At 41.8% G+C, this 26,187-nt stretch overlaps 2 protein-coding genes and 2 long non-coding RNA genes across 11 annotated transcripts; 3 read left to right on the top strand and 1 right to left on the bottom strand.

Annotated features, from left to right (window-relative positions):
- Positions 1–5,918: 5,918 nt before the first annotated feature.
- Positions 5,919–8,796, top strand: ccna1 (cyclin A1). The gene is made up of 9 exons (XM_072702339.1): positions 5,919–6,085; positions 6,262–6,457; positions 6,550–6,781; positions 7,020–7,135; positions 7,424–7,647; positions 7,720–7,924; positions 8,013–8,126; positions 8,189–8,322; positions 8,391–8,796. The coding sequence occupies exons 2-9, from the start codon at positions 6,278–6,280 to the stop codon at positions 8,440–8,442; spliced, it is 1,257 nt and encodes a 418-aa protein (XP_072558440.1). The 5' UTR covers positions 5,919–6,085; positions 6,262–6,277; the 3' UTR covers positions 8,443–8,796.
- Positions 8,797–9,595: 799 nt separating this feature from the next.
- sparta (spartin a) lies at positions 9,596–18,469 on the top strand. 7 transcript variants are annotated; one of them, XM_023805353.2, is made up of 8 exons: positions 9,596–9,750; positions 10,536–10,949; positions 14,570–14,764; positions 15,404–15,518; positions 15,619–15,801; positions 16,383–16,538; positions 18,050–18,140; positions 18,316–18,469. In XM_023805353.2, exons 1-8 carry the CDS (start codon positions 9,721–9,723, stop codon positions 18,374–18,376), a joined length of 1,245 nt encoding a protein of 414 aa, XP_023661121.2. In that variant the 5' UTR covers positions 9,596–9,720; the 3' UTR covers positions 18,377–18,469. The 7 variants fall into 7 exon arrangements, with proteins under 7 accessions (XP_023661121.2, XP_023661125.2, XP_023661124.2 ...); XM_023805357.2 differs by having other exon boundaries at positions 9,620–9,760; positions 10,272–10,949; XM_023805356.2 differs by having other exon boundaries at positions 9,622–9,750; positions 10,272–10,949.
- A 902-nt stretch (positions 18,470–19,371) lies between these two features.
- LOC111840477 (uncharacterized) lies at positions 19,372–20,698 on the bottom strand. The gene is made up of 3 exons (XR_002837421.1): positions 20,557–20,698; positions 19,658–19,755; positions 19,372–19,477 (listed from the first exon to the last, which is right to left on the bottom strand). It is a non-coding gene; the product is annotated as an uncharacterized lncRNA (long non-coding RNA).
- Positions 20,017–23,597, top strand: LOC111840478 (uncharacterized). 2 transcript variants are annotated; one of them, XR_002837423.2, is made up of 7 exons: positions 20,017–20,150; positions 21,135–21,173; positions 21,391–21,453; positions 22,231–22,436; positions 22,715–22,872; positions 23,108–23,205; positions 23,456–23,597. It is a non-coding gene; the product is annotated as an uncharacterized lncRNA (long non-coding RNA). The 2 variants fall into 2 exon arrangements; XR_002837422.2 differs by having other exon boundaries at positions 20,017–20,402.
- Positions 23,598–26,187: the final 2,590 nt, after the last annotated feature.

Here is a 26,187-nt window from a genome sequence, read left to right as displayed (position 1 = left end):
GCAAAATGTACCACGGAGGACCAGCAAAACAATACATTGGCACCATTTGACAGCTGCTTCTTGTTGCCAGCTCGCCCCTGCTAAATGGTGTCTCTAAATTGCTTATAGAGTGTGAGTGTGCACGTGTCCTATAATAGACTGCCACCCCGTTCAAGATGTACCCACCCTTGTGCTCTATACTGATTGAGGCAGACTCCAGGCCCCCCACCCTGTAACCGTGACCAGGATAACCAGTTACTTGCTGCATGGTTTCTCCTTCTTTCAGTTGCTTTGACGTGTAGCAGATATTGTACACTGCAGCTCCTTGCATAGAGCTTATGAGAAAAGACAACATCCACAAAGTTTCTGATGTTCCTGAGGTACCTGTGACTTACATGAGGTCAGCCACCACCGAATGAGACTCTCACACCCTCTGTGAAAAATACCCTCGAGATCTTTGTATTTCTGAGGTGAGAAATTTTGCTGCTGTAGCTCTGCTGTCCAGGGATGTCAGTACCAATATATCAAGCTAATCGAATGTCAGAGGCTCGGCACTGTCCAGTGCATGCAATTTACATCTGCTGACGTCCCTATGTGCGCACATGGGGACAGGAAATTCTTTCACCTGGCTGGGCGATCTTATCCTTTGGCTCAGGTGACTTTCATCTTGAGATCCATCTGGACAAGAGCCATTGTGAGGGTGACTGCTTTTTGTCTGTGAGGAAAAAGTGTGATTTGAAAAAGACAAAGATCTCAAGGCTCCTTGTGTCATATCCTGTACCTGTACGTGGGGGCAGCAGTCTAAATCAAGTGTTGGAAATTCCTCAGCCTTTAATCTGTGTTTGCAAATTGCACCCACCAGTATAGGGGATGCAGATGTTTTTGTGTGTCTATGTATGTGTGTGTGTGTGTGTGTGTGTGTGTGTGTGTGTGTGTGTGAACGGGTATACCTATAAATATCCGTTTTTTTTCCCTTATGGGGACCGGTTTCCTGGTCCCCATAAGGGAAAACTCTATTTTATAAAAATCGGTGACTGCTATGAAAAAACTAAAAATGCAAAAACTCTTGTATTTTGTTAGGTTACTTATGGTTATGGTTAGGGCAGGGTAGGGGTTAAGGTTGTCATAGTTAGCGTTAGCATTTTTCATATTGAAATGAATGAGCGGTCCCCATAAGGATATGTTTACCCTACATGTGTGTGTGTGTGTGTGTCTTTAGGGGCATGGACTACAGTGTCATTTGACAGACATTTTAATGTGCATAGAAAACACCGAAGTGACAACACAGATTGTTCAGGCAATTCCAGGAAACCTTTCATTTTCAGACCATGATAAAAAAAAAACTGCAGGTTTCCATGGAAACCTCATCTGATTGACATCCAGACCAAAACAGTGGGATCTTGAAGTATTGCACTGTTTTTTGTTTACTTCAACCACATTTGGTGCGTCAATGGTTCTTGTCACCTGTCAGGTTTGTCAAAGAAAAAACATTTCTGTTACTAAAAACCTCAGACCTGTCAGTTGCTTTTTCACTTTGTCTCCAGCGGTCAGGTAGAGGTTTCCTTTTTGAAAACAGTATATACAGAGGAATATGCAAGTTTTCTTTTCAGGTGCTTGAAGATTACCTCAGATTATACTGAGAAGGTTCCAGAACGTTTAAGCAGCAGGAGCATTGACTAGAGAAGCTGAAGGTTTGAATAGAGGGTTGTGTGGGTTGGCGGTTGACATTCAAATGTATAAACTGCTTCAGCAATCTTCTGTTTCTGCTTATCAAAGCACTGTTTGCAGTGTCCTTACTGCCACCAATGTATTCATTCCACATAATTCAGTAGAACTGCCTTGGAAGACTCCAGGCCACCCATAACTCTGACCAGGATAAGAAAATGGATGGATGGATAATTCTGGAAAAAACACTATGTATGCTGACTCTTTTCATGCTTTAAGATGTGACTGATGGTGGGAGGACGTTCATGGAGTGACTGTCTTTCTAGCTGTATGCTTGTTATTTTTTGTTCAAGGTGTGTTTCTGACAAAACCCTTGATCAAATCCAATTTCAGCTTTTTTTTTCATTTGAGATGTTTATTGAATCTTTATATCACTACTGATTTATGAAATACTTTCTAAGCATCTAATAAAATGGTGATTGTTTTGAAACTGAGTTCTTGGGAATTATACATGGATAATGGGTTGACCTGATGTCTGGGTGCCACGTGAAGCCTTTATTTTTTTGCATTTTTTAAGACGTGTCGCTTCAAATTATCCCGCTGATTGGACCAAATGATGCTACAATAGGTAGCACATCCCCTGCAATTCAAGGTCATTTCTAACACCCAGAAACCCACCGTGACTGAGTGGTGGCCAATTAATTACCACTTTAACCTGGAGCAGTTCCTTCCAGAACCCTTTGCTTCTGACAAACACAATGAAAGACATTTCATTGGTTGGTCCCACCTCCTCTAGTTGCTTGGACCCACCTCCTCTACAATCTTATCTTATCTCTCTGAACCAATCTTTTTTTTTTTGTTCTGCCCTCAAAACATTTTTGTGTAAGTAAAACTCCCACAAGCAGTTAAAAACTCAAAGATACCTACTCTATTACATTTTTTAAAAACTGTATAGCTTTGATAAAGCTTTCATGAGCACTGCAGTTGCATATTTGGTTTGAATAAAAAATGGCTAAAGGCAAAACATGACTTATTTAAGTTGCCCTTGTGGTGCATGGCTTGCCTAAGCAGGAAACCGCATAGCACATACTCTGGCTCAACTGCTTTCCGCCAGGCAATCTCTGCAGCGCCGAAGGCTGCTCCGCGCATCAATCTGCCCCATTCAAGGTCAAGGTTCCAAAAATGCGCCAGTCAGAGTGAAGTGGCTTAAATTTACTGCACGGAGCGCGGTTACCACTACTGGGAATCCTGACATTCACAATGAACAGCAGAGGAAACAGCTCTAAATTAATGGTGGTGCCCTCTGCTTCAGAGCAAACAGCAGGAAGCCCTCAATCTAAGATTCACATTAATTTTGACAATTAATTTTCAGATCAGTGGGTATCACATGAATGTGTACGAACATACCCACATATCATAAATGAATACGCAGAGAGATAATTCAGAATAGTCACCTATACAAAAGGTTTTAAATTTAATGAATAAAAAAAATGCTGGCTTTATGTAATGGCACAATGTACGCAGGTGTGTCTTTGTGTGTGTGTGGACTATGTTTATATTACATTGTGGGGACCAAATGTTCCCTGCAAAGTAATAAAGACCTATTATTTTAATGTTGTCTGAAAAATTTTTCAGATCCCCACAAAGATCTGTGAATGCAATCAAAAAACTAAAAATAGCAAAAGTTATAAGATACAAGTACAGGTCTGTGTGTGTGTGTGTGTGTGTGTGTGTGTGTGTGGGTGGGGGGGGGGGTGGCAGATTCTGTTATTTTCACAGAGTGTGTTAAGTAACAAGATGGTCAACAAATGAGAACTGACCTCAACCTGCTGCTAAAAGCCAGAAATCACAGCCAGCTGGGAGACCATCTACCCACACACAGCCTTACTGCCCATCACTGTCAGTACATCCATTTCCTATGTGTCCCACGCATTGCCATTGTCTCCAGAGGCTCCGCTTCCTACAGATCCATTTCCACAGCTCAGTGATGACAGCCAATGTGGCTATTTGTCCCAGTTTTTAATTTGCATGAGTTGTGAGATGTGGTGTCACTCAGGTGAAAAATCCATACAGTAGCTTGTGTCGCAATCCACCCATGAATGTACAGTAACTGCTACGATATCAGAACTGAGGTCAGGAACCCACAACCTCCTGCTTGTTAATGGCCACCCCTTTTTTCACATCTAACCCCTGTTTTTGCTGGATTTTCAGCACAAATTGTATGTTTTGCAACCCCTGAAACAAGATGGCACGCAGTTCTTCCTGCCCCATCTACCACTTGACTGGCTACACAGTGAGAAATTATTCCTGATTCCTCTACAAAACTTAAATGATTCTAGGCTCTATTCTAGACCATATTAAATGTTTTTCTAAAAACAATTAGCGATTTGTTCTGGATTTTCTTATACATTTCATGCCCCCGCTTTGGCAAACTTTATTGTAGAGTTGCCCCCTCCTCTCGGCAAATTTGATCTTGTGGAGGTGACGTCCTATGTTTCTTCAGAGGGCTGAGCCCCCCATACCATCAAATCATGAAATGGTCTCCACTACAGAATACAATAAATGCATGCTTTGTTGCTGTTAAGTGAGCATAACTTCTGTCTGAGTAGTTATTGAGCCAGTTGTTGTTATCATTGGCTATAAGGACGGCAACATTTAGATAAATATGGTTAAGACCATGACTGTTGGCCACAGTTAGCTCAGTATAGGGGAAGGCTTACATCTACTGGAAGAGAAGCACATCATGGCCAATCAATGGTTCATAAGTTCCTCTAAAAAACATAGATGATTCTAGGCCCTATTCTAGACCATATAAAATGTTTTTTTTCTGTGCACCATTGCTATCTTTTGGTGAAAAGTAAGATTTTGACTGGTTTGGATCCACTTGTGATTCATAAAAACTAGCTGTTATTTTGCTTGTTAGATCATTGCCTCTGGTGTTACAGCCTTATTGAAACTGTTAACCCATTTGAAATGCAGGTTTTCATCCTTGCCTGTACTGGCTTTTATCCAACTATCTATTTTCTAAATGTTTAACCACTGAGTTGGGGGTTCAAATCCCACGTCTGCTCAGTGTGTATGCAGTTTGCATGGTCTCCTAATGCCGCACTGGTTTTCTCTGGATTCCTGCAGTCCAAAGACATGCAGTTATGTTTATTCCATAAATCCATAAAGCTGATAAAATGCTATGTATTTATAACATGTAAATAAATGCTTGAATTCTGTGGATTTGTATCTATTCAACCCATGTGTTTACATGGAAACATATGCAAATTGACTCATTGATACTAAGCTTGTTCATGCTCTGAGGCATTTTGTTTGCCAATATGAGTCTAAATGCCACATCCATAACACAGATACTTCCCATTTATTTTTGTTTCTGGGTAGCAGTCATGACTTTGATAGGAGCCAGCTGTGTGAGAGGCGCAACAGGACTTAAATAAAGGCGTGCGTCCTGTTATTTTTTCCTTGTTTCTGATTTTTAGTGCCTGCAATACCAACATGTCATGCTGAGCTCAGAGACTGGTGTTTTTTATATTGGGTATTTCATAAAAGTACTCATTGAAATGGCTATCATACATATTTTTGCATAAGAAAATAATTTTAAAAATATATGAGTAACGCTTCACGAAGAGCTGTTACACACTACCAAAACGAAAGGATGTTGGTTCATGAACTATACGCGACAATTATGGTAGCGACCCCTGGTGGCTATTGGCCATGATTTTCTTGACGGTCTCGATTTCTTTACGTGCTTCTGCAACTCGCCTTTGTTGAAAAATGAACATTTCATGTGGACTACATTTGACAGGCTACGTTTTAGTTTTATTCGTTTCCAACAGGCAAGAATAAAAATCCATTGAGGAGTATCAACATGAAAATGTGTTCCATTTCAGACTTTCAGTCTACTCATAAGAATCCCACAGATTTCGCCAGAGAAACATTGACTTTATTCATTAGACCAACAATTCTATTAAAAAGGGGAAATCTAGGGAGCAGGAATTTAGTAATCAGTTAAGCTGAGTGCCTTTCTTTTAACAGCATTAGGACGAATATCATGTTTACCCTATCTGTGAGATTTCTATTTAAAGGTCATGGGGGGGTTGGAAATATTTCCATATTTAATTGACTCCGCTTTCTGTATTGCCCGCCGATGTTCACGGATATTATAGCTTTGTCCGTTGGCATAGAGACCCCGCACGCGACGTTGTTCGTCGGCTCTGATAGGCCGCCCTATGAAGCGGCGCGAGCGATGAATGAATCCGCATCAGCTGAGATCGAAAAGACGGGCGCAGGTGATCCGTACGATAGCGTAGTCAAAGCGGATGCCGGAGGCCCATATATACCGCTAGAGGCGCTACTTCACTATCGAGGCGTTTTAAAATTTGCTGATTTTGTAGTTTCGAAGGAGTGCACCTTATCGATCACACGCTAAAAAAAGGCAAGCGTGTTTTTTCTTCGAAATTTGCCTTATTTGTTCGGTTGTATTTTGTTGGTTAGCATTTTTTAAATTGCAGATATTTTGAAGCAATCGCAGTTATGTTTTGAGGCTCACGAATGTAAGTTTGATTAACGGATCTGAATTGTGAATTGCTGTGGTATGTTTTACTTCTGTAGTTGCTCGTTGGGAAACATGAATCGTGGTCGCTTCATCACTGCTGCAAGCCGGTATGGCCAGGAGAACATAACTACCCAACGGGGTGAACCCAACAGGATTAACGCTCCTCGTTTGCCATTCACATCAAAAACAAGGGAGAGGACCGTGCTGGGCGTGTTGAATGACAACGAGCTGCATAGTAGATCGTCTGGTCAGGTGTGTGTGTGTGTGTGTGCGCTGCCTGGTAATTAGCTAAGCAAAAACAACCGTAGTCGTTGGCATTTATTTGGCCTTTCCTTGTATTCTAGGGCGACCCACAACTGAAGAGAAGGCCAGCTTTTGATAATGCATTCCCTTCAGTCCCGACAACTACTTTACCCACCTGCCTCTCCAATTCAAGTTTTGACATTTATGTGGATGAGCCCAGTGACATCCTTCCAGTCACCAGCACTTTTGGGGTGGCACAGTCTCAGTTGATAGATGAAGACCATGCTGCTCTGCAGCATAAAGACTTCTGCCTCTTCTTGGACCTTAGTTCAGGTATAGTGTGCCTCAAAATGCCTTCACGTGGACTTCATTGATCCCAAGGAAAAACTATTGTACATGCAGTGATGAGAACATTGTGCATGGGCAAACATGCATATAGTGACAAAGGTGAAAGGGATGTAAATGGTGCAATTGAATGTACGCTATATACTTTTCCTTCTAAAGACTTTTTGAAATATTTAATGAATAAATTAAATTCTTGTCAATGGACTAAATGTGTGGTTTTGCACAGGATCCTGTCTGGATGCCTCTATGCGATCTCAGCCAGAAGATGACTTGACATCACAAGACTTCTTTGCAGTTACGGAATATTCAGAGGATATCCATGCATATCTGCGACAAAGTGAAGTGTGTACCTTCTAAATTGGGGGGTCAAACTCAAGTCCTGGGGGGCTGGAGCCCTATGTAGCTTGGTTAATTCCCTGTTCCACCACAAATGATTCCAATCAAGAGCTGTGTGATAATTGGCATAAGAAGTTGGTGTTAGTGGGGGGGGGGGGATCCAAAATGTGTAGTGCTCTGGCCCTCCTGGACTGGAGTTTGACACCCTCATTCTAAATGCTAGATTGCATGCTGGGGGGGTGGCTGGGAGTCCCCATCCCCTCCTCTTCCTGGTTTTGAGTGCTGTTTATCTAGGTGAAACACAGACCCAAGACTGGATACATGAAGAAGCAACCAGACATCACCAACTCCATGAGGGTGATCCTGGTGGACTGGCTGGCTGATGTTGGAGAAGAGTACAAGCTCTGTACTGAGACCCTTCATCTGACTGTGAACTACCTGGACCGCTTCCTGTCCTGTATGTCTGTCCATAGAGAGAAGCTTCAGCTAGTGGGAGCAGCAGCCATTCTTGTTGCTGCGTAAGTACATGAGCTTGCTTGTCTGGACACAGTGGCCTTCAACTGTATCATAAACAACTTTCTTCCTTGCAGGAAATACGAAGAGATCTATCCGCCAGATGTGGATGAGCTTGTATATGTAACTGATGACACCTACTCCAAGAAGCAGCTCCTGAGAATGGAACAGCTGCTCCTTAACGTCCTGGCATTTGACCTGACGGTGCCAACAGCTCACCAGTTCCTAAGGCAGTTCTTCACTGTAGCGTCTGTCTGCAGTAAGACTGAAAATCTTGCCCTGGTAATTAAGATGCTTCCTGCAGTGTATAGTGCATCTTGTTTAAATCATGCATGTAGATCAGGTGTAGAATTCTTCCATTTCCCCATAGTATCTAGCTGAACTGAGTCTGCTGGAAGTCGACCCTTTCCTGCAGTACATCCCCTCAAAGGTCGCTGCTGCAGCCTACAGCCTGGGGAACTACACAATCAACAAGACTCTTTGGGTAAGCTTGAGCTGCTGTAGAGCCGCAAAGACTAGTGGCATCTAACACTCCTGTCTCCACAGCCTGATACTCTACATGCCTTCACTGGCTACACACTGGTGGAAATCTTGCCCTGCTTGAAAGAACTGCACAAGCTGTACCTGGATGCTGGCAGCAGACCCCAACAAGCTGTCCAAGAAAAATACAAGAGTTCAAAGTAAGTATTGTTGGCTCTAATGGGATCCTGCATAATGAATCAAAGCTGACTTTGGTTTCTCTCTGCAGGTATTGCAGTGTGGCTCTGGTCCCTCCACCAAAGTCTCTCCCCCTCCACTGATGCTGCTAGGCTTTTACTTCCAGTAGATCAACATCAGAGCGCTTACCTCTTCAGATGGGGCTCCAGCTATGAACTGCAGAGGCAAATGTGGGTTTATGAAATGTTTTTAAACTAATTTTAATCTTCTGTTTATCTCTGATAGTTCCTATAGGAGGCTATCAAGTGAACAATAAAATTAAGTGACTTGCCCCTTGTAGGGATTGTATCCCTGTGTATGAGTGTCTTCTATAATCTCATGGCTATGGCATTGATTCCATACTTGATGGAACAACTTCAGGATACTTCTGCCATTTTGAGACTGTCTTGTGCTGTAATTCATTTTTATGACTGATTAAATGACGCAAGTTACCAAGAGTTTGGTCCAAGGCTGTGTGGTTTTACTCCTCTCATTCTTCCCCCACCCCGGGAAACTCATCTGTGTGCATTGCATGAATGATTATTGTGAACCACTTCACATGCTCAACTACTGCTATTCTGGTGCTGTGATTTGAAGATTCCCAAAGTTTTAAATGAGCTGCATTGATACTACCTGCACTCTTTTCAAGATGTCTGAAGGGTGCAATGACCATAGTACTGAAGAATTATTCCAAATTCTTATACGCTACACTCAAAGGGTGAAAACCTGGGTCTGTACCCTTGTAATTGTACCTTTTAAGGTGCAGCAATAGACTTAGAGGAACATCCCAAAGGTACAAACAGCATTAATACACCAATAATACAAAAATGTTCCTCCGTGTCCATTTCTGTACCTTAAAGTACAACTACCTGCAGCTAAGGGTACAATTGGGAGACCCTTGAGGCAAAAGTCCCAATATCAAAGATGCAAATTTTTACCTTTTTTTTTTTCCCCCCCCTGAGTGTAGCCTTAAGTGGCTGATATTTAACAGAATTCGTTCATAAAACGAACCTTAAGTCAGAGCAAAATCGTAACGTTAACGACTAATGCCCCTGTCTTCAAAAGAGCGTTTTGACTCGAGCAAGTTTGAAAGGAATTTAACATCTTTTTACTCTCCACCAGGGGACTTGTACACAAAGCCCTTGTACCCTTTATAAAGTTGCTACTCGCCGGCTAGTTAGGCTGTGAGAGTCCGATTGCATGCGCACCAGACATGCATGATGCTTTCTGAAATAATGGGAGGGGGCAGCGCACGTTTCTCTCTGCACGGTATTGCTGTTTGGCACGAAGATCATGTGACCGTGAATCACCTCTAGCGGTTTGCTGTTTTTTTAAAATCAGCTATTCACCGTGTAAGAGCGAATGGTCGTCATTTGGGGTTAATGGCTTCGCCAGCAATTGGGGATGTGACGGTAAGTTCAGGTAATTGCATGCGTATACCATGATTTGATGTTTGGCTAAAGTAGGAAAGTAATTTAAAAAAAAAAAACATTGTCGGGCAATACTATGACAATTTAAAAAGATTATTTGAATGGCGTACTAGTCGGTCATCCAACATCGTCACGCATGGGGCAAGAGTAATTAAATTGAGGTTTTGTGGTTCGTAGGTAAGTGTTAAATGACGAGATTATGAGTCGAACCTGCTTCTGGGTACTTTAAAAAAAAACTGACGTCAATTAGAGCGACACACTCGCCGTAAATACTCTGTGTTTGTTGTGGCTTGCAGCCATTCAAGGCGATGTTTGTTTATATGAGGAAAGTAAATCTTCGGTCTGTTTGGGATTATTTTTTAAACAATATAGTTACGTAATTTATGCTTTAAATAGGAACTTGAAGGCCCTCATTCTTATGTTGCAAATTCTTAATGACACAGAAGATACATTTTTTTCTTATTCACCGTTTGACGTTTTAATCGTTCCATTGAATTTTCCAGGGGTATTAAGTGATTACAAATTATCTCATACCTCCAAACCCTCCCAGAATGGAGAACACAGAGCCCCATACTAATTCGGACAGGGTGCTGGCGATAAGGAAGGTCTTTGAGAAGGCCTGCAAGTTCCAAAGTGAGGCTGTGAAGCAGAGTGACGTTTTGCAGTGTGCCAAAGCACCAGGGCTCCACAAGAGAGGGACACGGGGACTGGGAGGGCCTTGTGTAGGAGCGGAGTGTAAAGGCCCTGTTGGGCACTCTGCTCGACAGATGCAGAACAAGACCAAAGCATCTTTGAACAGCCTTTCTACCCGCTTGGCTGTACTGGAGTCTATGACATCTCCCTCCAAATCGTCCTCGAACGAGGGAGCTACAGGAGGGGCTGCAAGGGAACCACCAGCTCACACCCCCCTGGCCTTGGATGAGGACCTCACCATTTCCTGTGGAAACATGGAGGGTCAGCAGACTCTAGTTGGAAATATGGACCTTGATTCACCTGCCTCCACTCGGTCTCTGGTCCGGGACGGTCAGGAACTCCTCTTCATCCCAAAGGGGGTGCAGATATATTTTGTCACTCCCGATGGGGAGGTCAGTGCCCCTTCTTGCCCAGGTCACCTACGCATCATTCGGCGTACCAAGCAGGTCTCAGATGCTGCCTCCAGAGGTTCACCATCCATCCTGCAGGTACGTGAGGAAGGTGTTTATGGCTTGACACGATACCGATCTTCAAATATGTTTTGACATATATGTCATTTCCAGTTTTAATACAATACAGTCCACTTTTTTTTTTTCTTTTGTTTCGCATCCTGAGAGCTTCTCCAGCATTTTCTATTCCCATATATTTCATCATCTGCATGTCCAGCCATCGACCTGAGGAGCTATTGAGTCCGGTCATGTTGTCGTCTTTGGCCGGACTTTGATCCACACCTCATTGCATCAGCAGTCTCAGGAGTCACCTGTGGGCTGATATTGTGTTCGTCCCATCATCTCCGCGAGACTGGATGGAGTGGATGGGCGAACCAGGGCAGATCCTCTCCAGAAGACTGATTTAAGCGCTTTCTGTCTCTAAGGGTCGCAATACCGTATTCTTTTGGATTACAGGCTATGTTGGTGTTTTCAAATAAGACACTCCCGCCACCACTGACAACTCGGCTGACCTGATAGTTTCACAACATCTCTAGGAGAAATTTCTTTCCTATGATGGACTTTTCTTATCTCCCTGACCACAGAGTGTCAGGAGATATGAAAGTCCAGAGTCCTACACCATTCTTTCATTCTGGTTTTATTGATGGTGCCCCATTTGCTTGCTGACCAGTTACAGTAATATGTTTGGGCTTGACATTTTCTGTAGTTGTTTTGCCTGTATAACAGTGGGGTGGCATATTGGAAGGGGATATTGCCCTGGCTGCCAGTAATTTTACTTTGCTATTGCAACAGTGGAAAGCCTTCTGGGATTGCGGGGAGCAGGGAGATGGGATTTGATGCGCTTTCTTCTTTACATGATTAATACACTTTCACTCCAGAAATACATGGCTTTGGTGACTATAAAGTTATCTTCAAGGCCTCGTTTAAGAGGTGCAATCAAAACACATTTGATAAAACAGCAGTTAAAAAGGAATATTTTTAATGAAAAACACTATACAGGACAAACAATTCATTTAGGTAGAATATCTTTTATATAAAAATAATTGGCCTTAATTCAGCTTCTGGTTTAAAGGCTTTAAATTGTATTGTAGGGATTTCAAAAAAGGTAAATCTACAGCACTGTGGAAGGTCACAAAGGGGAAAACCGCCACCACAGGGTTTGAGGTTTGAGATCTGTGCCGCTTGTCTGTCACCTTGTCGAAATCCAGAGCTTAGTGGCTGGAGATGGATTCTGGGACTTAACCGTATAATCGAGCTGGACAAATTTTCAGGTTACACTCAGCTTTGCTGTTGGGTCTAATTTTTCCTGTTTTATTATTATTATTATTATTATTATTATTTTTGCCTTGAAATGCAGGAGCTCTGGTGTGGGATTTATCTCTGGCGCTGTAATTTGGACGCTGCCTGTTCCGGCACTTTGAGACCTTAATTTGCTGACACAGAGGATGCGGCTGATGACACTGTCATTCCGTTGTGTTCGCTAGGCTCTGCCCCTCAGAACCACGCTGCACATTCCCTGTCCCATCCCGATGAATCGGCCCCTGGGCACCAGTGCTCTTGCGACAGTTGGTGTTTTGTTGGCAACTGTAGCCAGAGCAATTTGGCAGTTGGGACGCGCTGAGCCAGTGGGCACCGTGCCCGGCTGCCTTTGGGTCTCTTTAACTTCATGGTGTTACTGGCTGACAGGGGAAGACCCACCAGCCGGCCTGTCTGAACAAACCACCAAAGCACAGCATTTTTGTTTCCAAAGCTGTACAAAGTCTTAGTTGGCAAGAAATTTTAGTGCATAAATAAACGGAGCCAGTTCTGGACAGAAACCCTCGAAAAGAGGCGAAAGTTAGACATGGGCTTTTATTGTCATTAGTCCAACCTACAACTGTAATGCTGATTGGCTGGATGAAAAATAGTGTATCACTATGCAGTGATGTAGCTAGGGCCCACTCTACCTTTTCAGTGGCCCTAAGCAATGCTTTACTTGGGAGGCCCTCCTACCAAGAAAATTTATGATCATTTGACTTTCACCACAATGCAGGTAATTTAGGGACCCTAGACAACTACCTATTCTGCTTATAGGTGGAGTTGAGTATTTGTGTAATACATATTTTTGTATGGCTGTCAAAATTAACATGTTAATTGTCACGATTAATTAAAAATAATTAACATGCTCATTTTAATATAATTCATGTGATTAGCAGCATCAGTGCATTATAGGGCAACAATATAAATTATAAAAATGATTGCAAGAGATACTTTTTTTTATACTGTTGTCATTTATGACCTACTACATTGTTATATCTGAAATATACATCCTTTCTGATTATTCTACATTAATTTGGCGATTAATGTCACATTTAATATTTAATATTAAGCTTTAGTAGGGCTGGGTGACATGGACCAAAAATCATATCTCTATTTTTAGCTGAACCGCGTAATATACAATAATATATCTCAGTATTGTCTTCCCATAAAGTAATAGCAAATAGACAGTTCCAAGTCAGAGCCAAATGTCCTCAATGTCACGGGCAATTTATTTACAGACAGCTGTACATGAAAAAATGGCTCAAAAATGTCAATTTGTCCTACCTTACTATGTTTCGACAGATATATCTATATCGGTGCTACCTTACCGAAAATGTTATTGTCGTTTTTATGGGCTGAAACTGAAAGCGGAAAATCCAAAAAATAAATACGTAACTTGTCTAAAAAACAGGAACTAATGTAATGTAAGCAGGCATTGCGAGTGTGAAATACCTTATAAGATTAAGTGTTAAAACATGTCAGGTAATTCCATATACAGCGTAGTAAATCAGCATGATGCTGACAGTAAAGTGTGATCAGTGTATTTAATAAAATATTTAAAATGTATGAACATTGAAAACACAGAAATAAGCCATAACTCAAATGCAAGGTAGGATAGATCCGTGGGCGGTTCTTCAAGCATGAGAAAAGGGGCTTGATTTCATTGTGCACATGCGCAGTACCCAAAGGTAGGACGTTTCCATAGGTTAGGATGAAATGTTAGAACACCGGCATATATTATTTTGCCAACCAGGGGGGTATTTCACTAAGCAGGATTTCTTGCTTAGCCGGATAACTTGATGGATTTATGGTAATCTGGGCTAAATGGACTATATAACCGTCTACCTTAAGTCTAAACAAGATGCAGCTAAACAAGAAATCCTGCTTCGTCAAATACCCCCCAGCTCCTCTTCGCTAGCTTGCCTCATGTCTGTGTCTGTCTCCATGTTGTCGCTGCATGCAGGACTTGTGAGTGAGTGGGAGGGGTGGGTTGTGTTCGGAGAGAGGGGTGGGGCAGGGCGCAGTTTTTAATTATGATTAATCGCGATTAATTCATTGCGATTTTTTTTATTATTATTGATTGACAGCCCTAATTTTATTATTTTTTTTGTGACTTTGTCTGGGACCCCTTGTGCCAACCTGGCCCTAGGCAGCTGTCTAGCACTTTTTTCCAGCTCTGTCTATGTACTTGTGTGTACGTGGCGCCTGTGATGAACTGGCCTTCCATTAAAAATATACCTTCGCATCTATCGACTGCGATGGGCTCAGGATTATTTCAAACATGACTGGATAATGAATGGATATTGGGATTCATGTAAACGCAGCCAAGCAATATGTGAAATGTATATGTATTTTTATAGGTGTGTGACTGGATTTACGACGTGTCTGTAGACACCCCCGTTCTGCAGTGCAGCTCTGGCTTGTTCATGTTCCCGGACACATCGACTGTCACTCCCGGGTCTTACGTGGGTGTGGTGCTGTCCTCAGAGTTGCCTGACTCAGACCGCAAGATGCTTCGGGACCAGCTTTCACAACTGACGGACCTAAGAGTCCAGGTCAGTGAGAGGTATGGGGGGGTAGAACTTGTTTGCAAAAAATAAGGTCATTCTCAGCCACCTCTGGGGTTGAATGAATCCAGTATCCAGGGTAGAGATCGCAGGTTTCATTAAGCCCTCATCTAGATCTGCTACAGTTACCTGTAATTGTGGTTATGATCATTTTTTTTTATCGCGTCATTAGGCTCTGGCCTTTGAGTGACTTTGAGAAGTATTAAGGAAGATGGCTATTTTATTTTATATAAGATTAAGACTGCTTTTAGCTGAGCAGTGAGCACCTTGATGCTGGATGGAGTAAAAACTTGGCCACTTCAGTCAAATGAAATGGCATTGTGACGTCCGTAGTATGGACTATGGCTATTACAGCTTCAGTCCACAAACAGCTTCAGTCCAAGAGCAGTGAAGTTCTGCCCTTATTCCAGCTGGAACAAACAGAAGATTTCAATTTAATATGACAAATGTATGGAGTCTGTAAACTTACAAGTTAACTAGCATTGTTTTTTTTTCTCAAAATTTGATTAATTCAAACCCTACCTATTTATGCAGCTGGTTAGTGCACTGAAGCAGTTCAGGTTGAGTCTCTTTGTGCAAGGGAAGTAGAACAGGGTTCCTGCTCAGACACAAGCATGTTCCCATCAGGCACCAGACCTGGAGAAGGCTGTGGGTGTGCAGGAGGAGGAGGAGGAGGAGGAGGAGGAGGAGGAGAAGACACTGCCAGAGTGGAGTGAGAAGGTGTCCCATGGCATTCTAACAGGTGACCCTGCACCCCCCCCTGATCTGCCCCCTCCCTTCAGGAAGACCCTGCAAACCAGAATCTAATCTTCTTGGGTATCTTTGGTTTTGTATCTGCACAGGAGCTTCATGGCTGAGCTGGGGACTGGTAAAAGGAGCAGAGTACACAGAGAAGGCCATCCACAAGGGGGCGTCCAAGCTGCGGGAGCATATCACCCCCGAGGATGCCCCTGCCAGTGTGGCCAGAGGCTTCCAGGTTGCCAAGCAGGCCACGGGGGGTGCTGTCAAAGTGAGCCAGTACTTAGGTGAGAAGCAATTGCTGCAGCCCTGGATGGGTGTATGGGTAGTTGTTAATGATTCTGTGAAATGACTACCTTTATTCGATTATGTAACGCTTTGATTATAATGGGTCATTATGATGCAGTTTATTTACTGGGGGACTGCAGAGTGGACATAACCAGTGACGGAAACGATTTTACTGCTACGGCTGTTGTTGATGACGACTCCACATATCTGAGAACATGAACCTCCAATCTCTCCTGTGTGGAGTATCATCACGAAGACATCTCTGTCTGACGATCGCATCCCTCTGTCCTTTCCTTGAACTTGGATGGCTGCTAAAAGGCATTTTCTGCCTTTTTAAATTTCTGTTGTGGATTTGTGCAGTGAGCTCTTTGGGGTTTGCGTCCAGGCTCCCTGTATATAGCGTTATTAAATCCTTCTTCTGGGCTTGCAATAAATCTCCACTGCTCATTTTCAATGTGGACTAAGCACCTTCCTTGCCGTTGTAGATATATAGTTTTTAAACTGAAAAACTGTTTAGCGTCTGATGTTACTCCAGTGGGTGAGACTTAGTGATGTCACAGCTGTCCATGTGCCGTTGTAGTGGGCGGGGTCTGCACAGTGGCCAGCTGCATGGGCAGGGAGCTGGCACCGCATGTTAAGAAGCACGGCAGCAAGCTGGTGCCAGGATCCCTGAAGACTGGAAACGGGCACTCCAACGTCGACGGCGCGATGAAGGTGGCGGCCAGCGGGATGCAAGGTATGGAGAAGAATTGCAAGCAAAACATCAGCCATTTCGAGGATAATCACACCGTGAACCGGAAGGCGATCAACTGTAGTTCTACCATCAAGTTTAATTCAAAGTCTTATGTCATATGTGCCATATAGTGAAATTTTCCCTTGGATGTGAACCAACTGATTCATAACAATAGGTGTACAGAGAACAGTGAATGAGATTGAATGATGAACACGTATAACCTTGTATTATGTGCAAGATGAATGCGTGAAAAAGTGGCATGTGACTGCAGCAGTAGATTATGTTACCTTTGTCGTTTGGTAGCATAATTATTAAAGTGCAAACACTGCTGTTTAAATAGTCTTATATTTACATTCATTTTAGCAGAAGCTTTTGTCTAAAATGATGCTAAATCTCGGGCATACAGCTGTCAAGGTGCCAACTTGGGCTGAGCAGTAAACTGAGACAAGCGCATGGCCGGCGATGCTCTGTGCCGCTTTCACCGCGTTACATGGTTCCTCGTGGCCTTGTGCGGTTGCCATGCCCGCATGCTATGTGCCCCATTAGGATAGACCTCACGGGGCGCCAGTAGAGGTTTCTGGGGATTGTTGGTCACATTCACGCCTTCCCTAGAGGCCTGAGGGAGTGCGGCTGCTGAAGAGTCGTGCACACGGCGGCTGCGGTGAGCTGTGATCGCTTATGGTTGGCTCCCGGCGCCTCTCCGAGGGATTTAAAGCTGCAGTCCTCCAGTATAGATGGGATGGTTACCTGCCTGCTGTTGAAGCTGTTGACCAGCTCCCAAGTCTTGTTGACATTCAGAGAGAGCTTGTTGTCTGGATGCTGCTTTGGGGAACTCGTACCCTCTCGTTGATGATTGGGTATAGGATAGTGCTGCCAATGAGTTTGATGATGGAGTTGCGTCTGGTCACACAATCGTGCGTACAGGGAAAACGGAAGGGGGCTCGGCACGTTGCCCTGGGTAGTACCAGTGTTAAAGATCAGGGTGTAAGAGGTTTTCCTGCCCACGTGCATGTGTTAGGGTCTGCCAGTGAGGATGGGTAGGATCTAGATGCAGTGCGTGGTCCTTCAGGTGCAGGAGCTTGGGGATCAGTCTGAATGGGATGTTAAATGCCGTGCTGCATTGCGTAAACAATAGCCTTGCATATATTTGTATTATGCAAGTGGACTATAGAGGTCAATACAGATGGAAATGCAGCGTCCTCAGAGGACCTATTGTGGCGGAAGACAAACTGGAGGGGATGCAGCCAGCAATGATGCCCTTAATGTGCCCCAGCACCAGCCTTGTAAAGCACTGCATTGCAGTGGGAATAAGTGCCACTGAGCGGTCATCATTAAGGCATGCACTGTTTTTGGAACGGGGGTAATGGTGGTGTTTTTGCCCTAGGATTTACAGAGATGATTTTACAGACTCCTTGGTCCATTTCTCTCGCAGGAGCGAGAAACTGCACACCTTCGGTATCTTGTCTGTGGGGTTTTTTTTTTTTTTAAATGAGCCAATAATGTGAATCCCGCAGGACTTGCAACCGTGTGGTCCGGACTGGAACTGGCGTCGACGAATATTGGCAAGAGCGTGGCATCAGAGACCGTCTCCACCGTGAAGCATAAGTATGTATTTACTCTCTCCAAGGGTGCCCTAATAACGGGTTATGTTTTTCTGTTTTTATGTACCTTTCCTCTTGAGGAATAGTTGCTTGTAGTATAATTGTTTCTTTACCTTGTGGATTATTGAAGTTTTTTCTACTATTGAAGGAAAATAATCAGGTTCTGTTTTCCTTTTCAGGTTTAGGGGTATAGAAAACATACTAGACCCTCCTTGCAACACCAAACCTGTAAAGGATTAATAGGTGCCTTAGGGATTTGTTGGGTCTCTTTCCTGTCTGGGTGAGGTGGTGTGGGGGGGGGGGCACCTTCTGTTAATAAACTTCATAACTGCACTTGTGTGCCTCCTCTTTTCTTTCCATAAGACACTGCTGCTGCTCATTTTTAACTCCACGTATCTCAGTCCAGATGGAATGTGATTTTTCTTTCCCCGAAATTTATTGGTAAATCCAAAACCATCAACGCCGCCGTGATGCCTATGGACCGGTACTGTACACTTGCTCTTGAACTCTACAACTCGGTGGTCACCTTCCTCATTTAGGTCACTCCCTTCCTGGTTGCCTTCTGTGTCATATTTAACTATTTGCAGTTCAGACTTGGGATGGGGGCCAGCACAGTCAGTGGAGGTGATGCTGCTGTCAGTTTTGAACAGCTGGATTTGGAGACTTTTATAAAAAAAAAACAAAAAACTGCAGGTTTAACAGAAGGCCTGTGCCCTTGTAGGAAACCCCGAGCACCAGAAAAAGGTTTTTTCTTCATGCCTTGTATTTTTTCATGCATGCTTATGTAATACATATTTTATATGACCTTTAGTGCACTGTATAATTCCCATATTTGAAGCGGAGTGCAACTAGCCTTAAATTCCATCTCATAATACTTTACTGAGTAAGCTGAAAGTAAGTCCAGACTAACAAACCACCTATCCATCCATCCTCAGTCTGATCCTGGTCTGGGAAGTTGGTTTAACAGACTAGTGGAGGGAAAATGAGGGATCATATTTCCAGAGATGCTCTGCAATGTCAGCTGCTGCCCAAAATGTATAAATGGTCAAACAATGCTTCCCTCCCGTGTCGTTTTGTCACCTGGGCTAGTAAAAAGTTTCAAGGTTTAACAATACAAGCCTATTTTTTTGTGTACATCATGACACATTCCTTTAATGTCATGTGATATTCAATATACTCATATTGATATGAAAAGTCAAAACCTGGAGGGAGCCTGATAAAAATTGACATATGGAGAAGATGGAAGCAAATGAGCTTTATTTGTGTAAGCAATGACATTTAAAGGTTCAGTAGATGGCTGCCACACCTAATCATCGCTAGGCGCTTCAGTCTTGACTGGGTCTGCAAAGCATCATAAACAGTTTTAGTACACACAGCATTGTTGGTAAATGTACATCTAAGCTGGACCACAATTTAACACTTGCTTCTGTTAGTTCGTTATGTCTTTCTTTATTCTGTTTGCCATTTTATTGCTTGTCAGTAAATACTACTCGGTATGCTGAGGGATATACAAGCATATACCTCATTAAAGGACTTGTTAAGATCGCCGAGGGCTTGATTGTGCTCGGTCAGCTTCTTCTGATGTTCTTCAAGTTTGCTTGCTTCTTGTGTGAGTTGCTCTTTGACAGACACGATGCAAGAAATTATACATGCAAACAGCAAATCGTTTTAAACTGCTTCTGCCTAGCAAAACAATACGAGTAATAAAAGCTATACGTTATAGCGCTGCACACCGTACTCGACACAAATATGTTACACGCTTTTGTCTAAGAAAATACAGCCATAACGATAGTTCGTGCACAATGGAGTTGTATTGGTAAATAGCACCACCTAGTGTCACGATATCGCTATGCACACTTACTGACGTCTGAAAGATTGCAGTTACAGAATCCCCGTTTTTTTTGGACGGCAAATTATACGATGACATTAACGAGGTTGCCAACTTTGATCAGCTGCCTGGCGTGAGATTCTCAACTAGAGACAAGTCTGCGCACACATGCACACGCGTTTACATGTACGTAACAGTTATATTACATTGTAAATAGTTTATAGGGTTAGCAAACTACCCTAACGCTTCTGATGTTGCTAATATTAGGTTTTCAAACGGAATAATATAGATTTGCCGTTAGATATCTTGCGTGAGCGTTTGAAATCATATCACAGCAAATGCGGGAGAGTTGGCAACCCAGGGTGCAACGGAGCATTTTACTAAACATGCTACCTCATCCATATGAGGACTGAGTCACTAGCTACTGTACATCGATATGTACGTCGTACTTTGGTTTAAACGTACTTGGATTGCACCGTAAACCATTATTACAGTTTCCAGTTGCTAAATACTGAGAATTGCACTTTGACCATTGGTTATATCGCCTAGCAGCCTCAGTTCGTTTTTATAGGTTACTTCGTGCCTTTCATACCTAGTAATTCTGCTATTGTCTTATATCCATGTCTGGTCTCTTCGGTCATTAAATCCATTGCTTTTGTCGCCTTTCTAAGCCCTGAAATGTCGGTCCCCTAGCTCCTGCCAGAATTGCACGCGGTTCTTTTCAAAGTGCAGACACTCACCCCGACAACTTCCGAGTACATAGCGGAAGTTCACGAGTTTCCAACCCTATGAAACAGAGGGCGGAAGCTTTGCTGTTGTCCAAAATAAAATAAAGCCGATTTTATTTTCTATTGACAGCTGTTGATACTGCTCACATTGCTGCTTGTGGAGGAGCAAGGGTGGAAGGCAGATTAACTCTGTTTTTTTTTGTTTGTTTTATTTTATTTTATCTGCCTTCCACCCTTAATTCCAATAGAATTTCGTTTTGAAAGGCACTGCACTAATATAGCAGCCAATATAACCTTAATATAGAACTCAGTGTAACAAACCCTGCATAACTCTGATTAGCTTGTCAAAAGAAATTCAAAAGTCACTGCAAAGGTTTGATTGAAGAGCATAAGGCTGTTATTTTCTAATTAGTAAAACTTTAACTTGTGGATATCCCACTAGGTACTATGAGTTCTTCTTTGGACAAGGGAAGTTCACAAGGTACTAGAATTGTATTTTTTAAAATACTTTCATATTGAAAATGAATCACGTTTTATATAATTCTATTTATATGATGATACTGTCACAGAGAAAGAACACTACCTGCTCCCCCCGAATGTAGGTGTTTAATTACATAGCACAGTATAATTATTTGATGTCTGGTGTTTTTTTATAAACAAATGTTATAATTGAACTGTATTTTATGTCTTGTGTTAAGTTTGTTCATCACCAGTTGTCAGACCTACTTCTATCTTTTCTATGCATGATGCCAACTTACAAGGTACAGTATAGTCATTTCTAATTTATACTATAAATGGACCTTCTTTCCATGCACTTCCAAGCCACTGTAGATACTTCAAAATGCAGTCAATCAATCGAGATGTTCACATGTCACTCCCCTTCTCATCTTACTCTATTGGTTCCCAGTAGGGTTAGGACGACTATTTGACGTAATCGACTATTATTAGTCAAATAGAGAAAAAAAATCGCTACATTAATCGTTTAAAGAATAATCGTTTGGAGCAGCACTAGTTCCCAGTAGAAGCATATGTCAGTATTTAAGACTCCTACAATTTTCCCGCAGAACAGTCAGTGGATTATCACCTACCTATTTGATGTCTCTCACCTTACCCTACACTCCTTCCCATGGTTTTAGGTGTAATGATTGGGAAATACCACTTTCATCACAGAACGGCGTTCTAGTGGTAGGATACTCTGATATGGCCCAAGTGTTTTTTGGTTCAAATCTGGCTGTATCCTGACTTTTACACATCTTACTCAGTTGAAAGGCGCTTTGGATGAGAGCATTTGCCAACTAATTGTGTATCACTTCAAAACCACACAAGCATTTGTTTAGTTATGTTTAGTTATTTTGTTTTCAAGGTTCATAGCAGAACTGACCTGCTTATGCCACATATTGCCTGTCTGCATACATTTTGAAATGTATGTTTTGCCTAGCCATATGCTTGGCTCCATGGTCTTGTAAGACCTCAAATGGTTGCTTAAAGGGGAATTTCAGTATTTTACAATTACTCTGTTAAATTAATTTCCCCCCCAGCTATCAAGAGCTTTATTGAGGCTTCTGAAAAGAGAATTATGATGAAGTTAGAGAGGATGCAGGATGACTTTCAGAATGCAATCCAAGGATTACAACAAATATCTGCACCCTCCCCATCACATGAACAAGTGATATGGGAGAAACCATGTGAGACTCAACAGGATATAGTAGGCCTGTGCAGCAACCTGGCATACAGAAGAAAAATGGTAAGGTATTTGCCTCCACATTAACACTGTAAAATAGACATCTGTATAAAGAATAATTTTTCATACTAAATTATTACTCCTTAGTAAATCCAGTGACAAAATATGGGTCAAAATGTTTTACGTAATCAGAAAGGATGTGTTGATTTCAAATGTATGACTAATCAGTAACTTGCCATTCTTCTCTATATGTAGTACACACATGTTGTTACATGAAAAGGAATTTTATTCTGCAGTGTTTATATCTTAATTTGATTTAAATATACTCTTTTTTTTTGTAGATCCACTACCTGAGCCTGCTGAGGGGCAACAATGTTGGAGACACAGTGAGGCTCATCTTAAGGAAAATAGGGACCAGTGCCTTGTGGGGAGAGTACAGTTTGAAGGGGAGGAAAGGGAAAAGATCCTTAGGTGTTGGAGCTATACAATGTGATCTTATGTAAGTATATATAACCCTAGAAATAATAAATAATAATAAAGACCTAAAAAAACAGACATATAAAGACCCTGTAGACATGAGTCATGCAATCAAATTAGATAACTTTGACATGACATGTTTTAAAAAACTGAAGTATACTTATGATCAGACAAAACAGGCAATACTTCTTACATATTTACATCAGGTGACGTGTGTGTGTGTGTGTGTGTGTGTGTGTCTTTTGCAAATGCTGTAGCTGCATGCAGTGAAGCTCATCCTGAAGCAACCAACCTCACCATGGATAATTCAATTGCAGTGACACTAAAGCACTGTCCAGGCCATGGATCTCAGAAGGTATGGAGATGTTTTTATATTGTTGGTGGTCTAATGAGCAAGACCCTTAACCTCAACTTGCTTCAGGGAGACTATTATCTTAACACTGAATAGTTGTATAAATGTCATTAAGACATATGTGTGTTCTTACATGCATGGTTCATAACACCTATCCCACTCATACCATGCAAGGTTATCTAACGAATGTATTCAGTTTTAGAGGTAAACTACTGTATGGTCTTCTGTAACTATTTCTTCTGTGTTCTCCTAGGATGATGCTGCAGTGAGAGATACAAGGGAAATGGAGCAGGGACCTGAAGCGGATGAATTTGCTTGTTAATGTTAACATTAGAATGTTATTAAATGTTAAAGTCATTAAAGTTTTTGATGTTAATAAAGTGAGATGATTGAAATATGGAATTAATGCATTATTCATATTTAAATATATATCCATCCATTATCCATACCGCTTTATCCATTTGGGTCACGGGATTTAAATATATATTATAATTATTTAGAATTATATATTGCATATATAATGGTTTGTTTTGTTTATATATATGGTTAATTGTATGTTTATGTTAAACTGCTTAAATTGTTTAGACATTTCTGCCATGGTTAAAAAATGCTGTTTTATATATTTTTTTTAATGAAGTGTTTTATTTGATTAATAGGATGTTTTTAATTAGTCTTTCTAGCTTACGAATTTATGTATGATCTATACATAAATTAATAAATCATTTGAAAATGTCCTACAAAAGACAAAAAACAACATTGTATAGCTGTTTCTGAAATAGCATGGTAACGTTGTGAGGACGTCAGAAATAACGTTGTCTGTCCTGTACCGAGGACCCTACAAAATAACATCCACATGATGTCAATAAAAAACGTTTTCACAACGTTTGTCAACGTTCAGAGGACGTTGAAAGGGAGTCATGAAGACGTGGTAAGGACGTCGGAAATGACGTCGTCTATCCTGTACCGAGGACCCTACAAAATAACATCCAAATTACGTCAATTATAAACGTTTTCATGACATTTGTCGACGTTCAGATGACATTGAAAGGACGTCATTTTGTTAGCTGGGAAAGGCGATATATGTATACATTACCGGTTTAAAACCCCGGTGGGGACAGTAGGGATGTGACCTGGGCTCATGTTGCCTGCTTTTTAATCCCTATGCAGTGTCAGGACCCTCCGAGGTACCTTCTCACCAGCTAAGCAGCAAAAATAGCATATGTAGAACCAGCTGACAAAGAGTGACTGACTGGGACTGACTATCGAATTGTCACCCACTTTGTTTACATCTTAATGGGAACAGAACATCATGCCCTATATCTTATTTCCTCTCCCCAACCACATCAGGCCTTGCGAGATTCTGGACGTTGTGTAGAAGAAGTAGACCTTCTACTTGTAGAACTTACCAGTTTAGTCTTCTCTCAATAACAGCATTGCAATGTTTCTTCAGTAGCGGGAGCGTTGTGGGTTTGTGGTGTCAAACGTTGGCCTTGCTTGGATAACTGTATGTGCTGTAAGTGCTTGTTCAGTCGGTGTGAATGAAGGTTCCTCAAACCTTAAGCAGCAAAGGCCTCGCAGTTATATGATTAATTTGCTGGCCATGGGATTCGAACTAGCAACCTTCCAGACATCCAAGAATCCAAACCCATGGAGTCGCACATCATCCCCACTGAGGACGATGGTACATTTATGTAACAGATTAGCCATTTCAGTTCCCCCTCTCAGGCCCCTATGTCACGTAAAGCTGTTTTAGTCACACTCTGGCTGGGAATACAAGATATGTTAGACTGCATATGGATGTGCGAGGAAATAAATTTTATGTTCCATAAAATAAAAATAAAGCATGTAATATTTTTTGACATTACTTTCTGCTATATTTTTGGTATTCGTCTTCAGATTTATGCACATTAAAATTTTACTCTGTGTACATCACTTTAAATGAGTGCCCCCTAAGCCACAAAACAACAAACCACACCTTAAAAAAACATCCCTCTGCGTTTGGTTTCACGTAGTAGCGTTTTTTTAAATCTGAAATATGTCTTTATTTCTAGTCTTTCCTCCTAAGCGACCATAGACTAAGAAATGAGTAGGCGGTTGATTCTGTTTGCAGGGAACAGGGCTGAGGACAAAGTCTAGTGCAGATCGGCTACCAAAGGGAAAACACTGAAGGAAATAAATCATTCTTCTCTTTTATGTTCCATATGCGGGAGAGGTCATTTATATAGCGTATGATATTTTGGTCGTTTCAGCCCTTATCTATGGCTCTGACACACTGCATCTGTTTCACCACAGGGTGGATTATGAGCTTAACTACTCCTAACATCTTATTATAAGAAAAAGGAAAAATATGGCACTTACTATTGTGTAATGAAGTGACAAATTACATATTGGCCGTGTAATTTATGTATTAAAAATTTTTAATATCCTAATCCAAAATCTGATTACAAATGAGGGACTGTCAAAATCATTGCTTTAAGGTACATTTGTGCAGTGTCTGTCATTCATGACTTTGCAGTGAGTTTCATAACTAAGTTACCCAGTAAGTATTAAACACTGGCTCAGAGGCTGCAAATCAATCTATTGCTATGCAGTGGCAACAGGTAGATGCCAGACTATCTCTGCTTTGTAACTGTGGCGAATTAATTTTAATCCAGGTCTCCCCCCTGCAGTGAAGGGTGTTATGCTTCATCAGATTTTAATTGCATGTATTAGTTTAACGGGATGCTGTTGTGTGCTGTGCAGAAATAAAAATCATGTCACACTTGGTAGTGCTTGGTAATCGATCACGCAAATTGGATTTGCTGTCTAGGAATAGTGCCAGGTCTCCTCAGGGTGTATATCTTGCTCCTCTGAGCTTTTGCCAGCATTCAACTGCAGAAGAAAATACTTTAGTATGTGTTCAGGATACTCTGAATATTCTCAGTTAGAAGCCTACTGTGGCATTACTTGAAGATTCGTACCGCAAGCATGTAGCTCTGTAGTAAA

The sequence above is a fragment of the Paramormyrops kingsleyae genome, chromosome 18 (assembly GCF_048594095.1).
Source record: "Paramormyrops kingsleyae isolate MSU_618 chromosome 18, PKINGS_0.4, whole genome shotgun sequence".
Taxonomy (NCBI): domain Eukaryota; kingdom Metazoa; phylum Chordata; class Actinopteri; order Osteoglossiformes; family Mormyridae; genus Paramormyrops; species Paramormyrops kingsleyae.
Note: the sequence above shows the minus strand (reverse complement) of the source record. Positions and strands in the feature narration are given on the sequence as shown.

Excerpts from the sequence above, each read along its gene's own strand:
- ccna1 (XM_072702339.1), top strand. The coding sequence starts at position 6,278 with ATGAATCGTGGTCGCTTCATCACTGCTGCAAGCCGGTATGGCCAGGAG. Across the intron at positions 7,648-7,719 it reads GCAGCCATTCTTGTTGCTGC|GAAATACGAAGAGATCTATC; the intron begins GTAAGTACATGA and ends TCTTCCTTGCAG. Across the intron at positions 7,925-8,012 it reads AGACTGAAAATCTTGCCCTG|TATCTAGCTGAACTGAGTCT; the intron begins GTAATTAAGATG and ends ATTTCCCCATAG.
- sparta (XM_023805357.2), top strand. The coding sequence starts at position 10,320 with ATGGAGAACACAGAGCCCCATACTAATTCGGACAGGGTGCTGGCGATA. Across the intron at positions 15,519-15,618 it reads GTCCCATGGCATTCTAACAG|GAGCTTCATGGCTGAGCTGG; the intron begins GTGACCCTGCAC and ends GTATCTGCACAG. Across the intron at positions 18,141-18,315 it reads GTCTCCACCGTGAAGCATAA|GTTTAGGGGTATAGAAAACA; the intron begins GTATGTATTTAC and ends TTTCCTTTTCAG.